Below are 22026 nucleotides of genomic sequence, written 5' to 3' on the forward strand. Positions count from 1 at the left end.
CAACTACCTTGTAAAGAACAGATATTTGGTATGAATCATTCTTCAGACAAGAACTACTACATAAATGGTGTTTATTGTTGAACTGCTATAACATGCTGGTTAGGTAAGGCGACTAAAGCGCCAATTAAGTCTTAGAATAAAACCAAACACGTTTTAGTTTAGATGTAATCAATATTATGATAGTTTGCATTTTATTTAATACACTGATTTCTCTGATACTTTTCATGTACAAAAGATCACCTAAAAATAAAATAAAAATAAGCACTGTGTTATGTATTTACCTAAGATGGTTACCTGAGTGACAGCTTAACATTAAAATGCTTATCTATTGCGAAATACTGTCTCTCACTAGACACAGGTTTTTTGTCCTCAGGACAGCATCTCCATTTAGGATACAAATGCATGAACGTCTAGATTATGTACTATATTGCTGGCATAGCAGACAGTCCCAAGTACACTTTAAGCAAGATTATTTCATACAGAGATTCTTGAACAGTTCTGTTCAGTAAGCATCACCAAATTGTCCACTCTTAAGTTGTAACAAAAAGTACCAATCATGCATTAGTACTAAAAGGGTAGTAGTCAGGAAATTCATGGATAATTTTCAGAGCTTCATTATATAGTGCTAAATCTGAAAGAAACAAGAATATAACATTAAAAAACATTAGTGCAGGTGAACTATCCTATTTATACAATACTACCTAAGAGACAACGTTGACTATAATGTGCATCTCATTCTTAAAGAAACATATACTCAATTCCAAAGTCAGGAAGGTTAAAAATATTTCAAGGGGTTGCTTTAACCAGTATCTTGCCTGAATGTGAACAGGGATTAATTTGATAAAAATCCAATTGACGAAAGCTCAGATTTGTAAATGTATCCACAACAGCTCTCCCTCTGTAAGAGCAATAACTATATTGAAGAGGCTATATAACAGATTTAATACATCAATAACAGAATTATCCTATCTGGCTAGATATATACCAAGTTCAGTGTTTTGAACAGACAGGAATGACAACTTGATCTATGACCATGAAGCTGTCATCGCAAGTGGCGGTACAGCGGCAGCAGGAGGCCCCATTAACTAAAGTGGTCTTCAAGTTAAGAATAGTTTCAGGTTAAGAATGGACCTCCAAAATGAATTAAGTTCTTAACCCGAGGTACTACTGTATCCACACGGGATTTTAATTTCTGAAAATGTATTTTGTGCATCTACTTCTTTGGGTATCATGCCAAACATAACTTCCATGGGGGAAAATAGTAGATAAGAACTGACCATTATTGAAAGAAACTTGTTAATCAAGAGTGCCAGAAGCTTATTCAAAAGTATTGAAAACCTGCAATTTGCAATGAGGGAGGAAATAATTCACTTACCAAATGCGTTTTTATCTTCTCTGAACTGGGTATATGATGCACACATTATGTTTACTTGATTTGTAACTCTTCCTGCTACCTCAATGACCCCAGAGATCTCTTCTTCAAGCTGCAATAGCAGATGAACAAGTAAATGTCTTTATTAAGAATTTTACCAACAATCAATTTTACACCTCCCCCACCCACAATGCTTCTGGGAGTTCACTTTATGTTCCAACATAGCACTTATGAATTGAAATTACAACTCACTAAACTTGGCTCTCTATTTTACATTAACACCTTACCATAAAACACTTTTAAGAATTACTTAAGAATGTTCAAGAAAGTGAAGTTCGTTCCAAGTAAAGGTGAGGTTATCTATTCTCTCAAACATCCACCTAACTACATCGTATATTTTGGGAATCTGTGACAAACACAGCCCATTCAAGCCTTTTGTCTTGCCTGACCCACCCCAGTAAATTCACCTGTTTTTTGCTGTTCATGTGAGCATGCATGCACACGCACATACTGATAACCCTATACAAATGATATACAGATGACTGTGAAGAATAGGCAAGATCAAACATAAGACAAAGGAGTTTGTTGGTGTGGAAGTTATTTTTGTTGCACCAAGCAGAAGCATCAGTACCATACAGCACAGAAAAACAGAGGTTATGTTAGCTGAATATCTGTAGCACTAGCAGGCTACTGCATTTGATTCTAACCTTATATATATGGCTTAGGAGTGAGCAACAAACAATCCCAGACAAACCTATGGGGCAGGGGAGTTATGCCAAGCGGAAGAGTAAGAATATAAAAATATAATCAGCACACTGTTCAGTCTAAGAAGATGCTTCTATAGTCTTCAGGTACGTAACTTGATGGGGCAGTTGTAAATGCAGTAGTGCTTATTCTTGTTACTGGGCTAATACGAGAACTATATAAGTTCCTTTATCTAGCTGAGGTTTAGAACTTGAAGTCCTCATATATGGAACTCCTATACCAGCAACACAGAGACTGTTCAGGTCAATTCCGCTTCTACAATTAAAGCCACTGTATAGGACTTGCTGATCGTAAGGCCGGCGGTTCGAATCCCCACGGCGGGGTGAGCTCCCATCATTCGGTTCCAGCTCCTGCCCACCTAGCAGTTCGAAAGCACCCTTAAGTGCAAGTAGATAAATAGGTACCGCTTTATTGAGGCATCTAATCATAAGCCTGCATTTTTATAAAAGCTTCTATATATTTCAATCAAGGCTTGTATTTAAAAATGAGCTTAAAAAAAGGATTTTCAAATGTTTCATGCCAGGCAAAAGACCAGCTGCCTAAAAGAACCTTGGCAAGATGTTTTTCCTCCTAAGACAAGAAGGGCCCCATTGATTTATAGTAGAAAAACAATTCTCAAAGTCATAAAAAGGGAGAATTACATATGCTGCCCCAAGGCTGAGAAAACACCATTAGGAATGGGGAAGATAATACCAATGTGCCTCCCAGTAAAATGAGCCAGATCTTCTTTCTAAGGTTAAAAGGCCAGGAGCAATGGGGAGAAACATTTAGCTGGAAAGAGAACATTTTTGGGGGAAGTCTTTTTCTAAAGCTGTTTCTTAAACTAAGAGAGTTAAAAAAAGGTTAAAATGTGTTAAATGTTGGAAAGGCAACTGGCTTGGCAGAAGAAGCAGCTTCTTCCTATTTTATTTTGAGGCTGGAGAGGAGGGGGAAAGGGGGAGGTGCAAACTGAAGAGGCTTCTTTTAAAAGCTGTGTTTTATTGAGTTCCTTCCTTTTTACTTTGAAAAGCTTTATTCTTTTAAGAGGCTACCTATGATAAATGTATGAAATATATTAGCTTAAATATATTGGCTTAAATGTAATTATGCAAAGGATTTAAGGAATGCTAGATTCTTATTTCATATGGTTGTAAGAGTTGTATTTATCCTGAAATTAAGTCAGCCACCAGCCTAGCCCCCCTGCCGGACAGAGGACGCCATCCGGGCAGTCTTGATATATGGTTGTCAGGCATTTGTTTAGAAACATTAAATGAAGGAAATCTTTCAATGTTGATGTGAAACTCAAGATCCTTGACATCTGTTGAACATAAAAATGTAAGATTAAACATCTGTTTTAGAAGGCAATAGGGCAAGAAGGGCAAGAGGTGAGCTGGTAATTAAGATTCCATGTAAGATATATTATTACTTATTTGTCATTTATATATAGCTCTTTGTCTCCCTTATAAGGGCAAGGAAATGGGTGTATCTTTTGTGGGTGTATCTTTTGTGATTGGCTCTAGCAAACAGCCAATAGGAATTTCAACCAGGCTGATTGGACAGAGGCAGCCACAGGAGGAGCAAAGGGGGCTGGATTAAGGGAATATAAGTGCTGGCCAGAATGGCAGGAGGCCAGGCCAGAGCTTGGTAACCACGTACCACTGAGCCTCTTATTTATTTGTCTGACAAATAAATTACTATTTTAATTTCTCTATTGCTGCGTTGAATATTTCATTCCAGCTAAGCGTTAACCACAAGCAGGGTGCTACATTATAGCGGGAAGGTAAACAGCGTTTCCATGTGCGGTGCTGGTGCTGGTGCTAGCTAGCCAGCTGCAGCTTCGTCACGCTGGCCACGCAACCCGGAAGTGTCTTCGGACGGCGCCGGCTCCCGGCCTCTTGAGCGAGATGAGCGCGCAACCCTAGAGTCGGTCACGACTGGCCCGTACGGGCAGGGGTACCTTTACCTTTTTATGCTCAACACCAGCAAAAACTGTTAAGCGTAAGAATTATGAAATCTTCCAAAAGACAAGACATACTTACAGGTGTGTCCAGTTCCACGGTTGCATTTTTTCCTTCTCCATCAGATAGGAAGAAAAATTTCCCAGATGGATGAATCTAAATAAAATTTCAAAACACTCATTTTAAAGGCACTTTTAGCCTGCTGCACCTGCCTATCAACACCACTATGTCAGTCTTTTGTCAGAAATACTGAAACACTCAGGTAAATACTCCATCTACATGTGGGCATAACTGCATGCTTTAAAACTGTACATGGCAGCCTGTAAAAACCAAGCAGATTCAAGGTAATATATACAAAATAAGGATATATACCTCCACTCTCCTCCTGTTGCTTCCTCTCATAATTTTTTGGGGGTATTGGGGTTGTAATTGCCTTGAGTTTTTACAGTTATCCAAGGCAGGGTACCAATATAATAAACTTCATTTGCTAAATATCCTATGAATAATTTTCTATACCACCCCTCCTGTGTATTTAATGTGTTCCCACTGTAAACAGTTGAAATCACTAGCAGGAATACATTTAACACTTGTAAGTAACACAAACTTTGGATACTATGGATTTATAATAGATTACATTACAGTAAAAGAAGCAGGAATAAAATTTTAGAAATGGAACTCATGGAGTGAGGGAGGTCAGAAGCTTCGAGACAAACTCTTTTTTGTTGAATTGTGTGAATTGTTATGTTTGTTGTGTATAATCAACAATCACTATGTAAAACTCACAATATATATATACAATATTTAATGTGTTCAGACTGCAAACCAAGCAAGAGATAAATGTTTTGTTTTTAAATAAAGGATGACAAATGATCCTCGACTTCAGCTGTCTCACAAACGGCAACATTAAAGAGCAGGAGCCTTTGGCGAAAGTTTGTCTGGAGCTAAGCGAGGGATACCATGGGCATTGCGGATGCACCACCCCAAGGGGCCTGCAATGCTCTGCAAGGCAAATCCCCGGGCGGACGAAGAGGAGTAAGGGAGCCACTCTTACCTTTTCCAGGCGCCCCACGAAACAAACGGGCTTCCCAATGTACTGCGCCAACTGACTTGTGGCTACGCGTACCCGGGGTCCTTGCAGCACGTCCGCCATTTCGGAACTGGGCGTCTGAACCAAGGCCGCCTCCCCCCCGCCCTTTGCCTTTTATCCAGGCTACATTGGCGGGAAACTTCGACTTCCGCTCGCCGCGCGGGTCACCACGGCAACGGGCGAAGCGCGCAGAGTTCGACGGTCCCAGGGAAAACCTTCCAATACGCTCGCAGAATGTTCTACACGCAGGCGGCCTTACGTCATTTCCGTGTAGCGGAGAGCGCGTTAGGGAGTGTTTGCGCATGCGCGCGCCAGCTAACTTAGACTGTGATTTTCCTCAGCCGACGAGGTTACTTCAGTTCATTCGCCGGGAGGTGTCCCTCGTGAACCCGGAACCGGAGGTTGTTGTGGAGAAAAGGCTGCCGGAGGTGCGTATTCCAGACAGGCAGGTAGGGTCGGCTGTCAGAGAGGCCTCGCTCGTGGCGAAAACAGGAAAGTCGAGGCCGAGGGTTATTTCGTCCTTCGTTTGTGGCGCGCGGGGGCAGTTGTCGAATAACGCCGGCGGTGTTGTTTTTTTTTTGCGCTTCGACGGTTATATCCGTTAACATTCAGAATGTACGTGCGGATTTGGAACACGCGCACGCGCGTCGCCAGTTGGGGAGGGGTGTTGTGGAGCTGCTACGTCAGCTGCTCACGTCTGGTGGGCGGAGCTACCCGCGCCAACAAATTCGCTTTACTGCTTTTTCCACCTTATGGGGCAGAGCTCTTCTGGGTCCTCCTTGAGATGGGGCTATCTACCCATAGATAGTGGCGTAGAGCCACGGGATGACGTTGAATTTTGACAGCCTACCTGTCTGGTCTTCTGTGTATAAATTAACGTCTGAACTGGTGACCCATAGAATAGAGGGGTGTCAAGAAGAAAACAAGGGTTGGCATCCCATTCAGAGAAACTTAGTTGATTAGTAGTTTGCGGCTTAGGTGATTGATTAATTCGTTAAATTCAAATATGTCAAAACAAGCAGGAAATGGAGTCTCTCTTTTTCTAGATTATTTATTCATTTATCACGGCAGGCAAGGGTGGATATGCTCATCGTAAGATGGCACGTGCTATCTGTGGTTTTTGTAAGTTCTTGTATATAAAAAAAGTTTGGTTGTTTTCCAAAGCTGCTGCTTGTTAATTTTAATTAGTTAATATACTGTAATCTGCAAATCAACTAAAACGTTGCATCCCAAGAAACATGTATCTTGGCGGAGGGAGGGGGGAATGCAGTAGAAGTAAGTTTTGGAGACAACTGTGTGCTCTGTCTTGAAACATTACATTGTTTATGTGAGTAGATCACTGTGAGTTATGGGATTGGCTAGGTTTAATCATGTGTCAGAGGTGGTCATACATTATTGCATTTGGTTAGCCCCTGTAAATGAACTGTTCACCTGAAGAAACTACTTCTTGAAAAATTATTTGCCCTCAAAATCTCCATTACCTAAGATATTTGTATTTGCCATAGAAAGAACCAATTTTTGTAAACCTTCAGTGCTGATTGGCTACAAGCAATTTTTATTTGCCAAAGGCAAAGATACCTGTATCCCTTTTTACTACAAAGGAATTTCAGAAATAGACTGGAAAGAGAAGCTGCTGAATTACAACTTATCACCAAACTTAAAACCATGGAGAAACCTGGTCTGAACAAAGACCTTGGATTCTTATCTCATTATACATGACAAAGCCATTTTTCACCTTTTCACCCCTTGCTTTTTCCTGTAAGACCTATTGCAGTCGTTAAGAGTCGTCAACAGGCTCATCACAGCTATCTGCCAATCACCCATTCCCACCACCCTTCTGAGTAATACCCCTCCCCACCTTCTCACTATATAGAAGGGTCTGGAAACTTCTGTTTCAGTGTATCTGAAGAAGTGTGCATGCACACGAAAGCTCATACCAAGAACTGACTTAGTTGGTCTTTAAGGTGCTACTGGAAGGAATTTGTTTTGTTTTGACTATGGCAGACCAACACGGCTACCTATCTGTAAATGTTTATTAAGATAGTCTTTAAATTTCTTCCAATCTTCTTCCACTGTGGGAAGTAAGGGAATGGATTTGCTGATTACATAATGAAATTGGAATACAGAAGGGGGAGGTGTGAGGAGGTCGGAGAAATTAGGTTCAAGAAAATAAGGATGGAAATTATACTTTTTTTTTGTTTTGTTTGTTTGCTTCGCCGTGCGTGTGGGGAGGGCTTCCCCCTGCTAGCCCATTCTCCATCTTGGGCTTGGGGACGGGCCCCAGACTCCACCTCAGCATATAAGGCTTCAAGGAGGCCTCGGAACACCACTGCTGCCGCTTCGCCGTGCGTGTGGGGAGGGCTTCCCCCTGCAGGCCCATTCTCCATCTTGGGCTTGGGGACGGGCCCCAGACTCCACCTCAGCATATAAGGCTTCAAGGAGGCCTCGGAACACCACTGCTGCCACTTCGCCGTGCGTGTGGGGAGGGCTTCCCCCTGCAGGCCCATTTTCCACCTTGGGCTTGGGGACGGGCCCCAGACTCCACCTCAGCATAAAAGACTCCAAGTAGGCCTGGGACACTGCTGCTGCCGCTTTGCCGGTGAGTCTTGGGGAGGACCGCTCCCCCTGCAAGCCCATTCTCCACCTTGGGCCTGGGGGCGGGCCCCAGACTCCATCTCAGCATATAAGGCTTCAAGGAGGCCTTGGAACACCACTGCTGCCGCTTTGCCGTGCGTGTGGGGAGGGCTTCCCCCTGCTAGCCCATTCTCCATCTTGGGCTTGGGGACGGGCCCCAGACTCCACCTCAGCATAAAAGACTCCAAGTAGGCCCGGGACACTGCTGCTGCCGCTTTGCCGGTGAGTCTTGGGGAGGACCGCTCCCCCTGCTAGCCCATTCTCCATCTTGGGCTTGGGGACGGGCCCCAGACTCCACCTCAGCATATAAGGCTTCAAGGAGGCCTCGGAACACCACTGCTGCCGCTTCGCCGTGCGTGTGGGGAGGGCTTCCCCCTGCTAGCCCATTCTCCATCTTGGGCTTGGGGACGGGCCCCAGACTCCACCTCAGCATATAAGGCTTCAAGGAGGCCTCGGAACACCACTGCTGCCACTTCGCCGTGCGTGTGGCGCAATTATTTAGTATAATTCGGTCTTTAACGTCCCTCGAAGGACAGCCAAATTTAAATAACAATTTGACACACAGCTGTGAGGCATTTGCGAGCTTTTTTGCGGAGAAGGTCTTGTTGCTCCGCCATGACCTCCCTGCCAATTTGGATACAATAAAGGAACTGGAGGCCCCTCGACTGCCCTCGGGTTCAGTATTGGACCACTTTGACCGGATATCCCCAGCCGATGTGGACAGACTCCTCCGAGCTGGAAAGCCCACCACATGTCCTCTCGACCCGTGCCCGTCCTGGCTGATTAGAGCGTGTCCAGACGAGGTGCGGGCCCCCCTGGGGGATATCATCAATCTGTCCCTTGGCACCGGGACATTCCCAGGGGAACTGAAGGAGGCAGTGGTGCGCCCGCTCTTAAAGAAAACATCATTAGATCCCTTAGATCTATCCAATTACCGCCCGGTTTCGAATCTTCCATTCCTGGGTAAGGTGATTGAGAGAGCGGTTGCTGAACAGCTTGGTAGGTTTCTGGATGAAACATCGGCTCTGGATCCATTCCAGTCCGGCTTCCGCGCTGGTCATGGGACTGAGACGGCTCTGGTCGCCCTAACAGATGATCTCCGCAGGCAGCTGGATCGAGGCGGGTCGGGGCTGCTGATTCTTCTAGACCTGTCAGCAGCCTTCGACATGGTCGATCACGAACTCCTGGACCACCGCCTTGCCGACGTGGGGATCCAGGGCACAGTCCTTCAATGGCTGCGCTCGTTTCTCTCCGGTCGGGGACAGAGGGTGGCGCTTGGGGGGGAATTGTCATCCCGCCACTCCTTGGTGTGTGGTGTGCCCCAGGGTGCAATACTCTCCCCAATGCTTTTTAACATCTTTATGCGCCCCCTCGCCCAGCTTGTCCGGAGTTTTGGGCTGGGCTGCCATCAGTATGCTGATGACACCCAACTCTATCTGTTGATGGACGGCCACCCGGACTCTGCCCCAGACACACTGATCAGATGCTTGGAGGCTGTGGCTGGATGGTTACGTGGGAGCCGGCTGAAGTTAAATCCTTCGAAGACAGAGGTCCTCTGGCTGGGACGGGACGACAGGGGGCTGAGGGGGCAACTCCCATCTCTTGCGGGGGTGCAATTAGTGCCAGCACCGTCCGTTAAGAGTTTGGGTGTAATCTTCGATACCTCCCTCTCCATGGAGGCGCAGATTGCAGCTATAACAAAGGCGGCATTCTTTCATCTCCGCCAAGCTAAGCAGTTGGCTCCTTACCTCTCACGCCCTGACCTAGCCACTGTGATCCACGCGACGGTCACCTCCAGACTGGATTATTGTAACTCGCTCTACGTGGGGCTGCCCTTGAGACTGACCCAGAAACTCCAGCGGGTGCAAAATGCTGCAGCGAGACTCCTTACGGGGTCTTCGCTTAGAGATCACATTCATCCGGTGCTATACCAGCTGCACTGGCTCCCGGTGGAGTACAGGATCAGGTTTAAGGTGCTGGTTTTAACCTTCAAAGCCCTATACGGCCTAGGGCCCTCGTACCTACGGGACCGCCTCTCCTGGTATGCCCCACAGAGGAACTTACGATCTTCAAATAAAAACATCTTGAAGGTCCCAAGCCACAGAGAGGTTAGGCTGGCCTCAACTAGAGCCAGGGCTTTTTCGGCTGCGGCTCCAACCTGGTGGAACGCTCTCTCACAAGAGACAAGGGCCCTGCAGGACTTGACATCTTTCCGCAGGGCCTGCAAGACAGAGCTGTTCCACCTGGCCTTTGGTCAGGGCGCAGCCTGACTCCCTCCTCTGGCAATCTTTACAAAACTTTAGTTTATGGTTGCCATCAATTTTGATTTTAATTCATTTTAATCCATTTTTATAATGTTTTATAATGTTGTACTGTTTTAGTGTTGTTAGCCGCCCTGAGCCCGGCTTCGGCTGGGGAGGGCGGGATATAAATAAAATTTATTATTATTATTATTATTAGTGTATGTTTTTATTGTTAAACTTTAATAAATATCATTTTTTTTAAAAAAAAAAGATAAGGAAGACGCTTCTACAAAAGTTAGAGGAATTATTGGTTTCAGTAAGCAGCCTTCAGGATTCAAAGACCTTCATGTGCATAAGTCCACTATTCCTTAAAAGAGCCCTACAAGTTAGGTTCAGTATTACTGTTCCTATATACGTGTGTATGAGTTGTATTCAATATTACCCCTACTCAGGGTAGACCCATTGGAAAAAACAATCAAGACTGAGCATCCCCCCCATACCTTCATTCAAGATGTTGAACAACAATGGGCCCAGGACAGACATGTAGACTGTTAATAATTTTCAGCGTTATTTTAAAAGAGCAGAAGCCAGAGTATTTCCATTGGGCATTGGAACACACCTAGACCTATAACAAAAAGTTTTGCAATCAAAATATTGCAGTTTATGAGTTTTGGTAGGACTTTTAGTGTGCTTTAATGCAGCTTTGTAGAAGTCTAGTGGCCTGGTTTATCAAAATGAAAGTGTGAACTCTTTCTTTCATTCTTAAATATAATCTAAATTTTGTGATTGCAGATGAAGTTTTGAAATCCTGATACTAACATGTGAGCTTTAGTAACTCTGTGTTTTCCTCCCTTTTAGCCTAGTGTATAAAGGAAGGACATCTTTGCAGTTCAAGAAGAGTACTTCATAGTCAAGCATTTGGAAGGAAGTCAATGCTTGGAGCTGCTGAAAGTGAAAAGGCAAGTACTGCAGGATTTAGGAAGAGAGAAAGACATATCTGCACAACAGATTGGGAACTGATAGGAAGAGAAAGGTTATGGGGCAGTTTCCAACTCCCTCATTCCATCAGCTCAAGGATTTGTGTTTGTGCAACAAGACTTTCCCCATGCGCTCTGCCCGTGCACCCCCTCAAAATCTGCTCTGGAGGGTTGTGAGAACCCACTGAACAGATTTTGGTGGCACACGGGGATGAAGGGGGTGGGGAAGCTCCATTGTGCAAGTAGAAATCCTTGCAGTGATAGGAGGCGTACTTACTGTTACATGGAATGAAAGCTATTAGGTTAAGGATCACCTTACTTATAAAAGAACTACAGTGGTACTTTGGGTTACATACGCTTCAGGTTACAGACTCCGCTAACCCAGAAATAATACCTCGGGTTAAGAACTTTGCTTCAGGATGAGAACAGAAATCATGCTCCGGTGGTGCGGCAGCAGCAGGAGGCCCCATTAGCTAAAGTGGTGCTTCAGGTTAAGAACAGTTTCAGGTTAAGAACGGACCTCCGGAATGAATTAAGTACTTAACCCGAGGTACCACTGTATTGTTTTGTTTCTTACTATGCTATTTTTGTGTCTTTATATTGTAAAACATTCTCAGGTCCTTGGATGAAAGGCAGTACTGAAATTTTAATAATTATAATAATGTGGGATAGATTTTAAATAAACAAATAATTAAAACAGGTCATTTCATGACTTAACTTAGTTTAGAATATGTCATCCTGTTAAATCAGGGGTTGCCAACCTTTTTCGAGAGGGTGCTGTAGGCCCCAGCCACAAAATGCCTGCCATGGGGTGGGTGGCATAACACAAAAAGAGAAGAGCGCAGTCATTGCTGCTGCTGCTGCTGCTTGCTTCCATACCCCACCCCACAGACAACCTTAGGTTTAGCATGGAAAGTCAGTTATGCCCTGCTGGTCCTGACTCTGGGGAATCACACAGTATTGATTTCTCTGTAACACACATAATTATTTTGCTTGACAGTAAAAATGCTCTTCACATAATCAGATGGTGTGCTGATTAAAATATTTTTATGATGGAAAATCTAATATTATCTTGACTAACTTTTTCCAGTGCTTGAGTTATTTTTCCAGGTGTCAGAGGTTGAGACACAGCCAACGCTGCTTGGGTGTACATAAACTCATATTTCTTGAACTGAGCAATAATGAACAACTGACTTGTATCTCTCTGGTGTTCTCTGTTTGCTCCTGCAGGATCCTCCCCCAGTCCAAGTCTCTAATCTTAGAACTTGATGTTAAGAGCATTTCATAATGTTAATTTTGATGATGCCAGAATTGTGTAAGTTTTTTTTTACCATCACTTGACCCATTTCTCACCTTTTTGTTTCTAGACCTCTATTTCAAAAAGATGTTCAACTTCTTCCGAAAAAACCAAGATACCAAGAAGGTATTGGTGACAGAAAAAGAAGCAGATGGATTTGTTTTTCTCGGTAAGTGATTCTAAGAGTTTATTAAAAAAATCATATATTTTGAACAAAATTTTCTGGGTATTTCACAGGTTGTTACCATTTTATATTTAAAGTACATTCAGTTCACTAAGAAATTTCAAAGAAGTTAATCTTGAACCATGCCCCCCCGCCCCCGAGTGGTCATGTATGAACTGAAAATATAAACTGTAGACTTAGCATAGATGTTGTTTCTGCCTTGCCATTATTTCTCTTAGGCCCTTTGCATCATTTTTGGCACCACCCTCCCTGCTCACAAGTAACAAAGAGCTTAGTCAGAGGTCTATTTCCTGTGGTTGTAACAGTTTAAAAATTTAAATGTTTTTAAGGGTAAGGTACAATCGCTGGTTTTAAAATAGTCAGTTTTTAAGATGTCTTTGATCGCACCTACACCATGGAATGCATTTATTTTCTTTTTCTATTTCACTTTTCTTCCAAGCTGGGATTCAGAGTGGCTTACAACATTTAAAAATACCATTATAAAATGTGAACAAACTAGCTTAAAAACAATAGTTAATATTCATCAAAACACATTTAGAACCAGCATTAATATACAGTTTGCTGTGGCATTTAAAGCACGTGGCTTTCCCCAAAGAATTCTGGGAAATGTAGTTTGCGAAGAGTATTGGGTATCATAGCTCTGGGAGGGGTAAACTAGAGTTTTAAAGACTCTTCAGGGAAAATCATGTGCTTTAAATGAATGGAGTGGGTGTGACCTTTATTCTGAGGCAGCATTCAGTGAGTGACCTAGTTATGTTAGCAGCCTCCTTCAGCTTGGTGCCTTCCAGATCTTTTGGTCTTCAGCTCTCATCATCTTCAACCATTGGCCATTTTGGCTGGTGGTGATGGGAATTGGAGTCCAAAACACCTGGAGGGCAGCTGGTCAGGGGGAGGATGTGTAATCCCAGTAATGTTGACTCCTTAAGAGAAATAGAGTGACATAAGATTCTTGCAGAGCCTCTGTTTGCATAGGGGGATTACTGTGATGAGACTATTGTCTTTCTGTGGCGTTCCTCAGCTTACTTGATCCTATTTTGAGGCCTAAATATAGTGTGCATGGGGAAATGTACACCGAGTTCGATAAAGATTTTGTGACATAGAAATGACAAATCAATAGCCCTGAATGACAACTGAGTCATGGACACAGGAGAATCAGGAGCAATTGGGAACCGATACAGGATAGTGAGTCTTTCCATTCCTGGGTGGATAACAGCTCCTCTGTTGTTTCTGCCTCTTAGTTTGTGCATTACATTATCTCTCTGGGGGGAATGACAACCTTCTTCATAAATATCCTAGATGTGAGACTTGTCAGCTAGTAACTTAAGAAGTTCTAAGAATTCTTTCCCATGAGGGTTTGTGCGCTGCGTCATGCATGCCCCAAATTCTCTGTGGATTTTTTGTTCTTGAGAGTGCGCGAGTGGAATTTATTCCAATCATTTGCCTGGGGGAATTAAGTAGTAATATTTCTTGCTGCATGTTGTTTTTCAGTAGGAGTTGCTTAGTACCAGAGCATGTGTGCTCAAGGGTATATGCTCATGTGTACCCTGCTGGGTGGTGTGCAGAATAGTTTATGGTCTTGGAGAAGAAACTTTTCAGATCTTGCTTGCTGAGAAAGGAGGAAAACAGTATTGCTTCCCATATAGTTAAATGAAATTAAGTGCATGAAACGCTTGCTGTTCTTCATTGGTTGCCTGCATTCAACTTTGTTTGCTGAACGTTTGTAATAGTATTTTGAACGTACTGGCTTTTCTGATTCAATGAAGCTTCAAACAAGATTGACTTGAGCCCATCTTTCTCTCCTTTTGTTTTCCTGAGGTGTCCCAAATATAATATTTAATTTCATATAAACTGGAAGAATCAGGGGTCGTCTTTGTGACACTATTTATTTATTTAGTTCCAATATCTATATGCCACCTAATGACAAAAGTCCTCAGGGTGGTTTACAAGTAAGAATTAAAAACACAAAATACCAAAAGAGAGAGAGAGTCACAACTGAAATTGTCCAATAATGAAACAGATTGAGACCATTGTCTCAGGTGGTGGGTACAGAGGCACTGCCCCTGTCCTGGGGACCTTCCGCCCAACCTCATTATTGTACATTTGGTGAGGCAAAGATCTTCTGCCGCTGCCTTTACTTCCTCCTCACTGTCTTACTTTGCTTAGAGAAAGGGCTGAGAGGGTCCTTTTTTAGAGCCAGGCATTTTGAGTGAGGGGGCCAGCAGAATGCCTGCATTCCTGTCATGGTTTGCCATGGCAGCTTTTTAAACTAAGAATTTTAAAAATGCTTTTATGGAAGTTGGAAGTGCATTCTCCTGCCCATCTCACCCAAAATGCATGGCAGTGAAGAAGGACCCTCTTCAGCCCTTTCTTAGGTGAGAGTTGAAGGCTGTGGTAGAGAGCCTCCATTAAGTTTCCTGGCATTAGAGTCATGTTAATATGAAGCAACTGTGTAAAAATGCTGTTTCCTTGGATGACTAGTGCAAGAAGAAATAACCACTATTCTATACAAGTGTATTATCATTGTGTTCCTTCTTCTAAAATTGCTTGCCATAGTTCCATAAAACTTTTCCTATGCTATATAATTGGCACCATATCAAGATCATATGTATATTCAGGAGAGATGTGCCCTCCTGGCATCAACAAGCTTCATTATTATTACTTTTAGCTGCTTTTATTATATGTTTCTAAAACACCTTGATGCTCATGTAGGTGGTGATTCAAAAATGAATAAATAACAACAATATTAATAATTAGTAATAATAATCATTCTGTCCTTCCTGCAAAGTACTCAGAGCAGCATACATAAATTTGCTCCCAACTTAGACTTTATTTGCAAAACAACCCTGTGTGCAGGTGAGGAAGGTAAGGCTGAGGCTGGACCAAGATCACCCATTGAGCTTTGGGACTAAGAAGGAATTTGAACCTGGGTCTCCCTGTTCGTACTCTCAACATAATAACAGCTGCCCCACATAGGTAACTGCTGCTGCTGCTGTTTTGTGTATGAAATACTTGCAATGGCTCTGCCCTGACTACCTTTTTCCATTTGGAACGGTTTCATGTGTGTTATCATTGTAATGGTTTTATTTGTTTTTATAGTTGTATGTTTTGTTGTTGTAACCAGCCCTGGAACTTTATGATGAAGAGTCGTTAGGAAATCTTAAAAATAATAATAACAAATAATAATATACCCAGTAATAATATACCCAATAATAATAATAAATACCCAGTAATAATAATAAATACCCAGGCTTAATGATTGCACTGGTGTTCATCAGTGTTTCCTGCTTACCAGGATTTGAGGTTAGTTAGCAAACTCTAGTTGAGAAGAATTCTGGTTATTGATTGATTGATATTCTGCCTTTATTTCCTTATGGCACTCAAGGCAACAACACAGAGGGTTCCCTGCTGCTGATCACATCAAGAATTGGATTAGATTTCGCAAGGTTTACAGTATCATATGCCTTAAGACCATGGCCTGAGTCCACTATAAGCACTGCTAGCTGGGCTTAAAGGATCGCTGTGTAAAGATGTAATAAACTGGGATCAAGTATGTTGTCCTCAAAGTCTTGGTAAGCAGTATAGAACATATGGGGTTAGAATGGCTTTTAGAGATGGTTGTGGCTTTCTAAGTGGTAGGAATTATGTAAAGAAGCGGTAGCCAAGGGGGTATCGCCTGCTAGGTGTTGAAAACTACGACTCCCACCATCCCTGAGCATTGGCCAAGTTGACTGAGGCTGATGGGAATTGTAGTCCACAACAATTGGAGGGCATCATGTTGGTTGCCTCTGGTGTATACTGTTTTATTTATTGGTAATTCTTATTGATTTGTCTTTCTAGCAACCTTGCATTCATTCCTTGTAGCATTTCAAATGCTGTTCAACAGGTTTCTGCTCAGTATGCATTTGTTGCAAAATTGCTGGGGGGGGGGGAGAGATTTTTAATAAGCATCCCACCTTAATCAACTGCTCTATGCAAAAGTCGATTGGGACTTTTTGTCTACCGATTGTCACTTCTTTATAATAACAGCTATATTTTGAAGTGCGAGTTTCTTTGGCTATCTTGCTCTTGCCTGTTCTGTGAATAACAGGGTTAAAAGCTCCATGCGTCTGATTACTGTAGTTTGAGTTCACTGGGCAAGGAAGATGAGGGAGACCTGAAAAACAACCCTCTCCAGTGTCACTGATTTCTAGTCGCATAAGGAGATAATTGCTACCCCTTCATTCAGTGTGGAGTCAAACTAATCCTCTTGGGTTCTGGTTTTACACAAAAACAAAGTGCAGTATTGCTTTTGCATCATTAGGTGGCATCTTGCTTCATGCACTTCTCAAGTAAATTGAATACAGCATTAATTGCCAAGCTAGCTCTTTCTCCTACTATGGTTTTTGGGTTTTTTTTTAAAGAATCTGTATGTCTGAAGTTTAATATAAAGCATAAATGGAATAATGTTTTCAGCCAGAGAGCAAATTTGAAATAATGGGACCAAAACCCCTAGAGCTGATTAGTACAGTCTGAAGGGTCACACGAGAGCCCCAAAACACAAAGGAGTGAATTTGCATATTTTCACAAGAGGAAAATAACTGAATGCAACAACGTGAGTAACTATCAGCTTCATGCTTTATTAATACTATAAAAGAAACAGAGAGAGTTGGCTAACTTAAGAGTACAGTTGAGTTTTGGTTGAATGAGCTCAATCAACATCTCCTATGCAGATTAACAGAATTAGGTTACCAAACAATGGACCTTCATAATGCTTTGTAGTATAAGCAGGTGTGTTTCTTAAGAGTAGAATATGCTAAGTACAGCTTTCTCTGGACTTTGTATATTACCATATCTGAATGTTGGCATTGCCATTCAGAAGCACAATTGCCTGTCCCCTGGCTGTTTCATCCATGGGTCCAGCTTGTCATATAGTTTACAATTCTGTAAATACAGTGGGTGTAGCCTTTATGAAAGAACATCTGGCACATTTGGTTGATAATGTTGTTGTAGTCATTTGCAAAGTGTTCCTATTCTGGTTGTCGAGAACACAAAGGTTTTTAAGTTGCTGATGGTACATAAATCCAGTTGTGCTTGTAAACCTGCACCACTCTTTGGTCCAACAAACACAGTTACAGGCGCTTAAAGTGTGTTTTGATGGGCTAATGCAAAACTTAGTAATAGGACTCCAAATTATCAGAGGCTTTGAGGTTGGGGCCCTTTGAGCAAAGTGTCCCTGTTTTGACACATTGTGGCTTGGGATAAGCAAACGTGTGCGTGTGTTTATGCACGTGCATGCATGCATGCATGCAAAAAGACAGGAGTCAACTAATCTACTTGTTGCACATAGTCCTGGCAACAACACCTTACCCACTCTGGAAAATGTGACAAGTCGCCACTCACTTACTTAGCTGGATGTACACTGAGCAGTCCTTCCCTTCTCGGCACCAACCATTGCTAAGTATGCACGCCTCCTTCTCCCTGTTTCTCCGCACATCTGTGCTAAGGAGAGCTCTTGGTGGAGAGCTGCTGCTGCCTGGCAGCAGTGCAACCTTGCACTGTACATGTTTATTCCAGGATGGACAGCAGAGGCAGGCCAAGCACTGAGTGCTTCCTAGAATTCAGAAGTTTCAGAGGCAAGGAAGAAGCTTGCTTCTGGTTGGTGGGTGAGAAGAGGAAGGAAGTGATAGCTGCCATGACAGCCACAAAGAGGGACTGATGGAGACAGGAGAGAAGAACAAAGGAGTGGCCTCTTCTTAGTTTCAAGTTCAGGAGGATCAGGCTGTCTTGGCCTCTGAAGAGTTCTTCTGAGATTGGAATTGGGCAGGAGCTTCGGAGGCTCTGGAGTTCAGCAGGACACCAGATAATAGTCCTGATGACTATGCATTTGAGTTGCCTACCAAGGCCACCCAAAATCTGTGGGCCCTGGTCAAAGGTTGACTATTTGAACTATTTGAACTCTGTTGATAATCGTGCTGTAGTTGATTTAGATGGAGAATTAGCAATGTTGATTAGCATTGTAAGCATTGCTTTGCTAGTGTACAGTAACTTCAAGAGTTATGACCTTGGCCAAATACTGCATTGTCAGGTACAGAATTGGGTTCTAACCATCTGCAGTCCCAAGTCACTAGTTTGTTCTTGTTCAGGCTTGCAGTGTGTTGGTGTTTGACCTGTACAGTTCAGTTTTTTAGCAGAGTGAAAGACTACTGGCCGTAGACTGCTTCAGGATTTGTGAAGGGCAAGTATATATTGGAAAGGATCCAAGAATGCTGAAGTTGATGTTGAAAACCACTTTGTGGGAAAACTCAAAAAAGAAAAATCCTTTGTTTATTGACTATGTGCTAGCAAATGACTTCTGGCCTACCTCATTACTCTTATAGATAACAAAACATAAATAGTGTATCAGGAATACTTCCCATATTGAGGATTTTATTTACTGTTCCCTCAAATAATGAATACAATCATAAGGTTGGAAAGATCAGTATATAGTGCATCTGACTGAAGGCTGAGCACTTTCATCTAGGATTCTAGATTGTTTTTCGGTTTATCACATGATGTTCTATGGATTTGGCTTGTGATCACAGCATTAATCTGACTGCAGCACTTTACTGCCAACTCTTTTAAGACATCAGGTTCAGCAAGAGAAGAGTGTTGGATGTGGATTTTGTGGGGGGGGGGAGAGACCCTCCCTTCTATAATATTTGGCCTTTGGAATTGGTTGGTGGTTATCTAGTTCCCGAGGAAGTAAGCATATAAACCTTTCCTAGATTCCTGTTTTACTTGTGGACAGAAGTCTTGATGAACAGTTGTCAAGTTAAGCTGATTCAAAGGGCAGGTGAGGAAAGAAAGCAACCATTTGATTTGCAGGCCTACAGATTTGTTGCTCATTTCTTTTAAATTATTATTATTGTTATATATTTATTTATACCCCACCTTTTTCCCTGATGGGACTCGGCGGCTTATAGAGAAAAACAAGAATCGCTAAAAACACAGAAGAAACAATAATTAAAAAACAATTAAATATTGATAGAATTAAAATTTAAAAACCCAAGGGACTTCACCTCAGTAGCTTGGTGTAATTTGATCTATCTTATATATTTTTCAGAAAAACAAAAACCTGCAAGTGAATTGCGATATGCTTTAAATACCAGTTTTAAGATATATATTCCAAAAATACCAGTTTTACACGCCACCCTACAGTTGATCCCTGAAGCTTTCTTTAATTTATTATTAAAATATTTAAACCCTCCTTTTCGAGCTCAAGAATGAGACCCGCAGGGTAGCTAACAACAGAGAGATGGCAAGGCATTCTACAAGAAACTTAAGAACAGCACAGATATTCCAGATATGAGAACAAATAAGTAGCAGCAGAATTTAAGAGGCAGCCGGTTCTACCAAAACAGAAATCTTTTGATCTGGTATTTAAAGGCCGATTTGATCTCTCAGTGCCCGGCTTTCAAAGCCTCGAAGCCACAACTGAGAAGACCCTTTCACCACTTCTGATGGTGATGAGACAAGGAACAACAGTTCAGACGATACCGTCATAGATCAGTGGGCAGGCAGGATCGTAGAAGATACATCAAGCGACTTAGTCCTAAGGCATTTATAGCTTTAGAAGTAATAACCAACATTTTGAACTGAGCTCAAAAGCAAAATGGGAGCCAGTGCAGAAGGAATATCAGCAGAGTCCTGACTATTGCATGTTGGAATAATTGGTGTTTCCAAATGCTTTTCAACAGAAGTCCTCTATATTTAATCTCGTACATGTGTTGGTTATGTAAATAATTCGCTTGGAAACAGGGCAGTTGGATCTGTTCTATAGGGCAAAATAATATTAGACACAAATGCTTGTTCATTCAATTGGGCTGCCATGAAATACAAAAGAATGGGAAACATTGTGTGAAAGGTTAAGTTAAAACAGAAGCGCTGCATAATTAGAAAAGGACAGTAGAGGTGCAATTTGTTTTGTACAGTAACTGTAAATTTCTGATGATGGGGAAACAGCACAGTATTGTTCAACAAAATGCAGGAGGTATTTTTGCATCTTATACTGAAGCAATGCATGAGACAATATATATTACAGTGGTACCTGGTACCTCGGGTTACAGATGCTTCGGGTTACAGACTCCGCTAACCCAGAAATAGTACTTTGGCTTAAGAACTTTGCTTCAAGATGAGAACAGAAACCACGCAGCGGCAGCGGGAGGCCCCATTAGCTAAAGTGGTGTCTCAGGTTAAGAACAGTTTCAGGTTAAGAATGGACCTCCAGAATGAATTAAGTTCTTAACCCAAGGTACCACTGTATATTGGAGGCAACCCAGCAGGCTCCATGATGCCTATGAAAAACTTCATTGGTTCCCCAGGGCAGGAGCCGCCAACTCTGAGCTTGTTTTAAAAAGGCTCTAGCCATCCCAGAAAGAAAGTGCTGTTTGTGTTTAATGGAGCAGCTTAGGCTTTGGTTTAGGGTTGGCATTTCGTGTGTCTTCAACAGCTGTATGGCAGGCAGACATTCAACAGGTCCATCCTTTTCTAGCATGGAAATACAATTATGTGAAAAGCTTCACCATGACTGGGCTGTCTAACTTTGTGATATGCCATAGTGGCCATTTTGTGACTAGAACCCACAGCACTCTTAAGATTTGAAATATGCCCACTGGTCCAAAAAGGTTGGTGACTTCTACATTAGATGTTGGCATGTCTGCCATTTACTAGTTCCTCTGAAGTTGGTTTGCTTTTGCTTTGTTTAAAGCTTCGTATCAGTCCATGAAATGAAGAGACTGGTAATATCAGTTGAAATAACCAGTGGCGTAGCGTGGGTTGTCAGCACCCGGGGCAAGGCAAGTAATTTGCGCCCCCTAACCCTGGATTTGCGCCCCCTAACCCTATCCCTAACCCTAACCCCCAGATGTTGCGCCCGGTGCGGCCGGCCCCCCCTGCACCCCCCACGCTACGCCACTGGAAATAACCACACATACAAACCTCATTTCTCCACCCAAAATGGCTTTCAGTAAGTTTTTCTTTTTTTATATAGTTCTGGTAAGTACTCAGAAAAGAGTTCAAGGCTTGGTGAAAAAGAAAATGGGGCAATGGCCTTGTGAAGACGTCAGAACTGCTGTGTACTGTTTCCATGAGCCGTGTACATGTATCATTGACATCTTGTGTTTATTTAGGCCAGGATCCAAAGGAATACCACCCATGCTCATATGCAAGGGCACTTTGGACTTTTAATTTATTTATTTTTGAACAGTGGGTTCTCAGCGCTGCAAAAGCAGTTTATGACTGTTGATGGGGATCTGCCACTCGAGAAGTAAAAATTAAAAAGCCACTGGGTGAGCACAAGTCCTTGGGCTGTTTATGGATTTCAGCTATTTGTCGGTTTATATTTATACTTCACTATTTTAAGTGCTGGTTTCACATGTGGTTCTAGTGCGTAAGAAGTGCAGTTACACCCAGGAGAAATGCTAAGGTTGCATGTCTTCATTCACGAAATAGAAAAACTTGCATGTGAAGTGGGAGCCACAAGTGGAAATTCATGCACGGGTAGGCCAACTCAC

General features: G+C 42.6%; 2 protein-coding genes and 1 long non-coding RNA gene across 5 annotated transcripts in view; 2 read left to right on the plus strand and 1 right to left on the minus strand.

Moving 5' to 3' along the window:
* Positions 1-54: 54 nt before the first annotated feature.
* RPA3 (replication protein A3) lies at positions 55-5259 on the minus strand. Its single transcript, XM_081834018.1, has 4 exons — positions 5126-5259; positions 4156-4230; positions 1376-1484; positions 55-631 (listed from the first exon to the last, which is right to left on the minus strand). The coding sequence occupies exons 1-4, from the start codon at positions 5222-5224 to the stop codon at positions 555-557; spliced, it is 360 nt and encodes a 119-aa protein (XP_081690144.1). The 5' UTR covers positions 5225-5259; the 3' UTR covers positions 55-554.
* Positions 5260-5442: 183 nt separating this feature from the next.
* Positions 5443-11009, plus strand: LOC309325742. Its single transcript, XR_014149935.1, has 2 exons — positions 5443-5589; positions 10897-11009. It is a non-coding gene; the product is annotated as an uncharacterized lncRNA (long non-coding RNA).
* A 1376-nt stretch (positions 11010-12385) lies between these two features.
* Positions 12386-22026, plus strand: part of UMAD1 (UBAP1-MVB12-associated (UMA) domain containing 1) — a 38063-nt gene continuing 28422 nt past the window's right edge. For 2 of the 3 annotated variants that reach the window (XR_014149902.1, XM_081834014.1), the window contains exon 1: positions 12386-12481. Coding sequence is in view for 2 of the 3 variants with exons in the window: in XM_081834014.1 (XP_081690140.1) it covers positions 12400-12481 (82 nt within the window). In the remaining variant the exon portion in view is untranslated. The remainder of the gene's footprint in view (positions 12482-22026) is intronic. The other variant, XM_081834015.1, reaches the window with a different exon arrangement.

This window comes from Podarcis erhardii (assembly GCF_964252035.2).
Source record: "Podarcis erhardii genome assembly, chromosome: 12".
NCBI lineage: Eukaryota > Metazoa > Chordata > Lepidosauria > Squamata > Lacertidae > Podarcis > Podarcis erhardii.

What these genes read in the sequence shown, in the direction of transcription:
- RPA3 (XM_081834018.1), bottom strand. Translation starts at nt 5,224, where the DNA reads ATGGCGGACGTGCTGCAAGGACCCCGGGTACGCGTAGCCACAAGTCAG. An exon ending in TCGTGGGGCGCCTGGAAAAG is followed by an intron (nt 4,231 to 5,125) that starts GTAAGAGTGGCT and finishes AATTTTATTTAG; the next exon opens with ATTCATCCATCTGGGAAATT. An exon ending in CCGTGGAACTGGACACACCT is followed by an intron (nt 1,485 to 4,155) that starts GTAAGTATGTCT and finishes CTGCTATTGCAG; the next exon opens with CTTGAAGAAGAGATCTCTGG.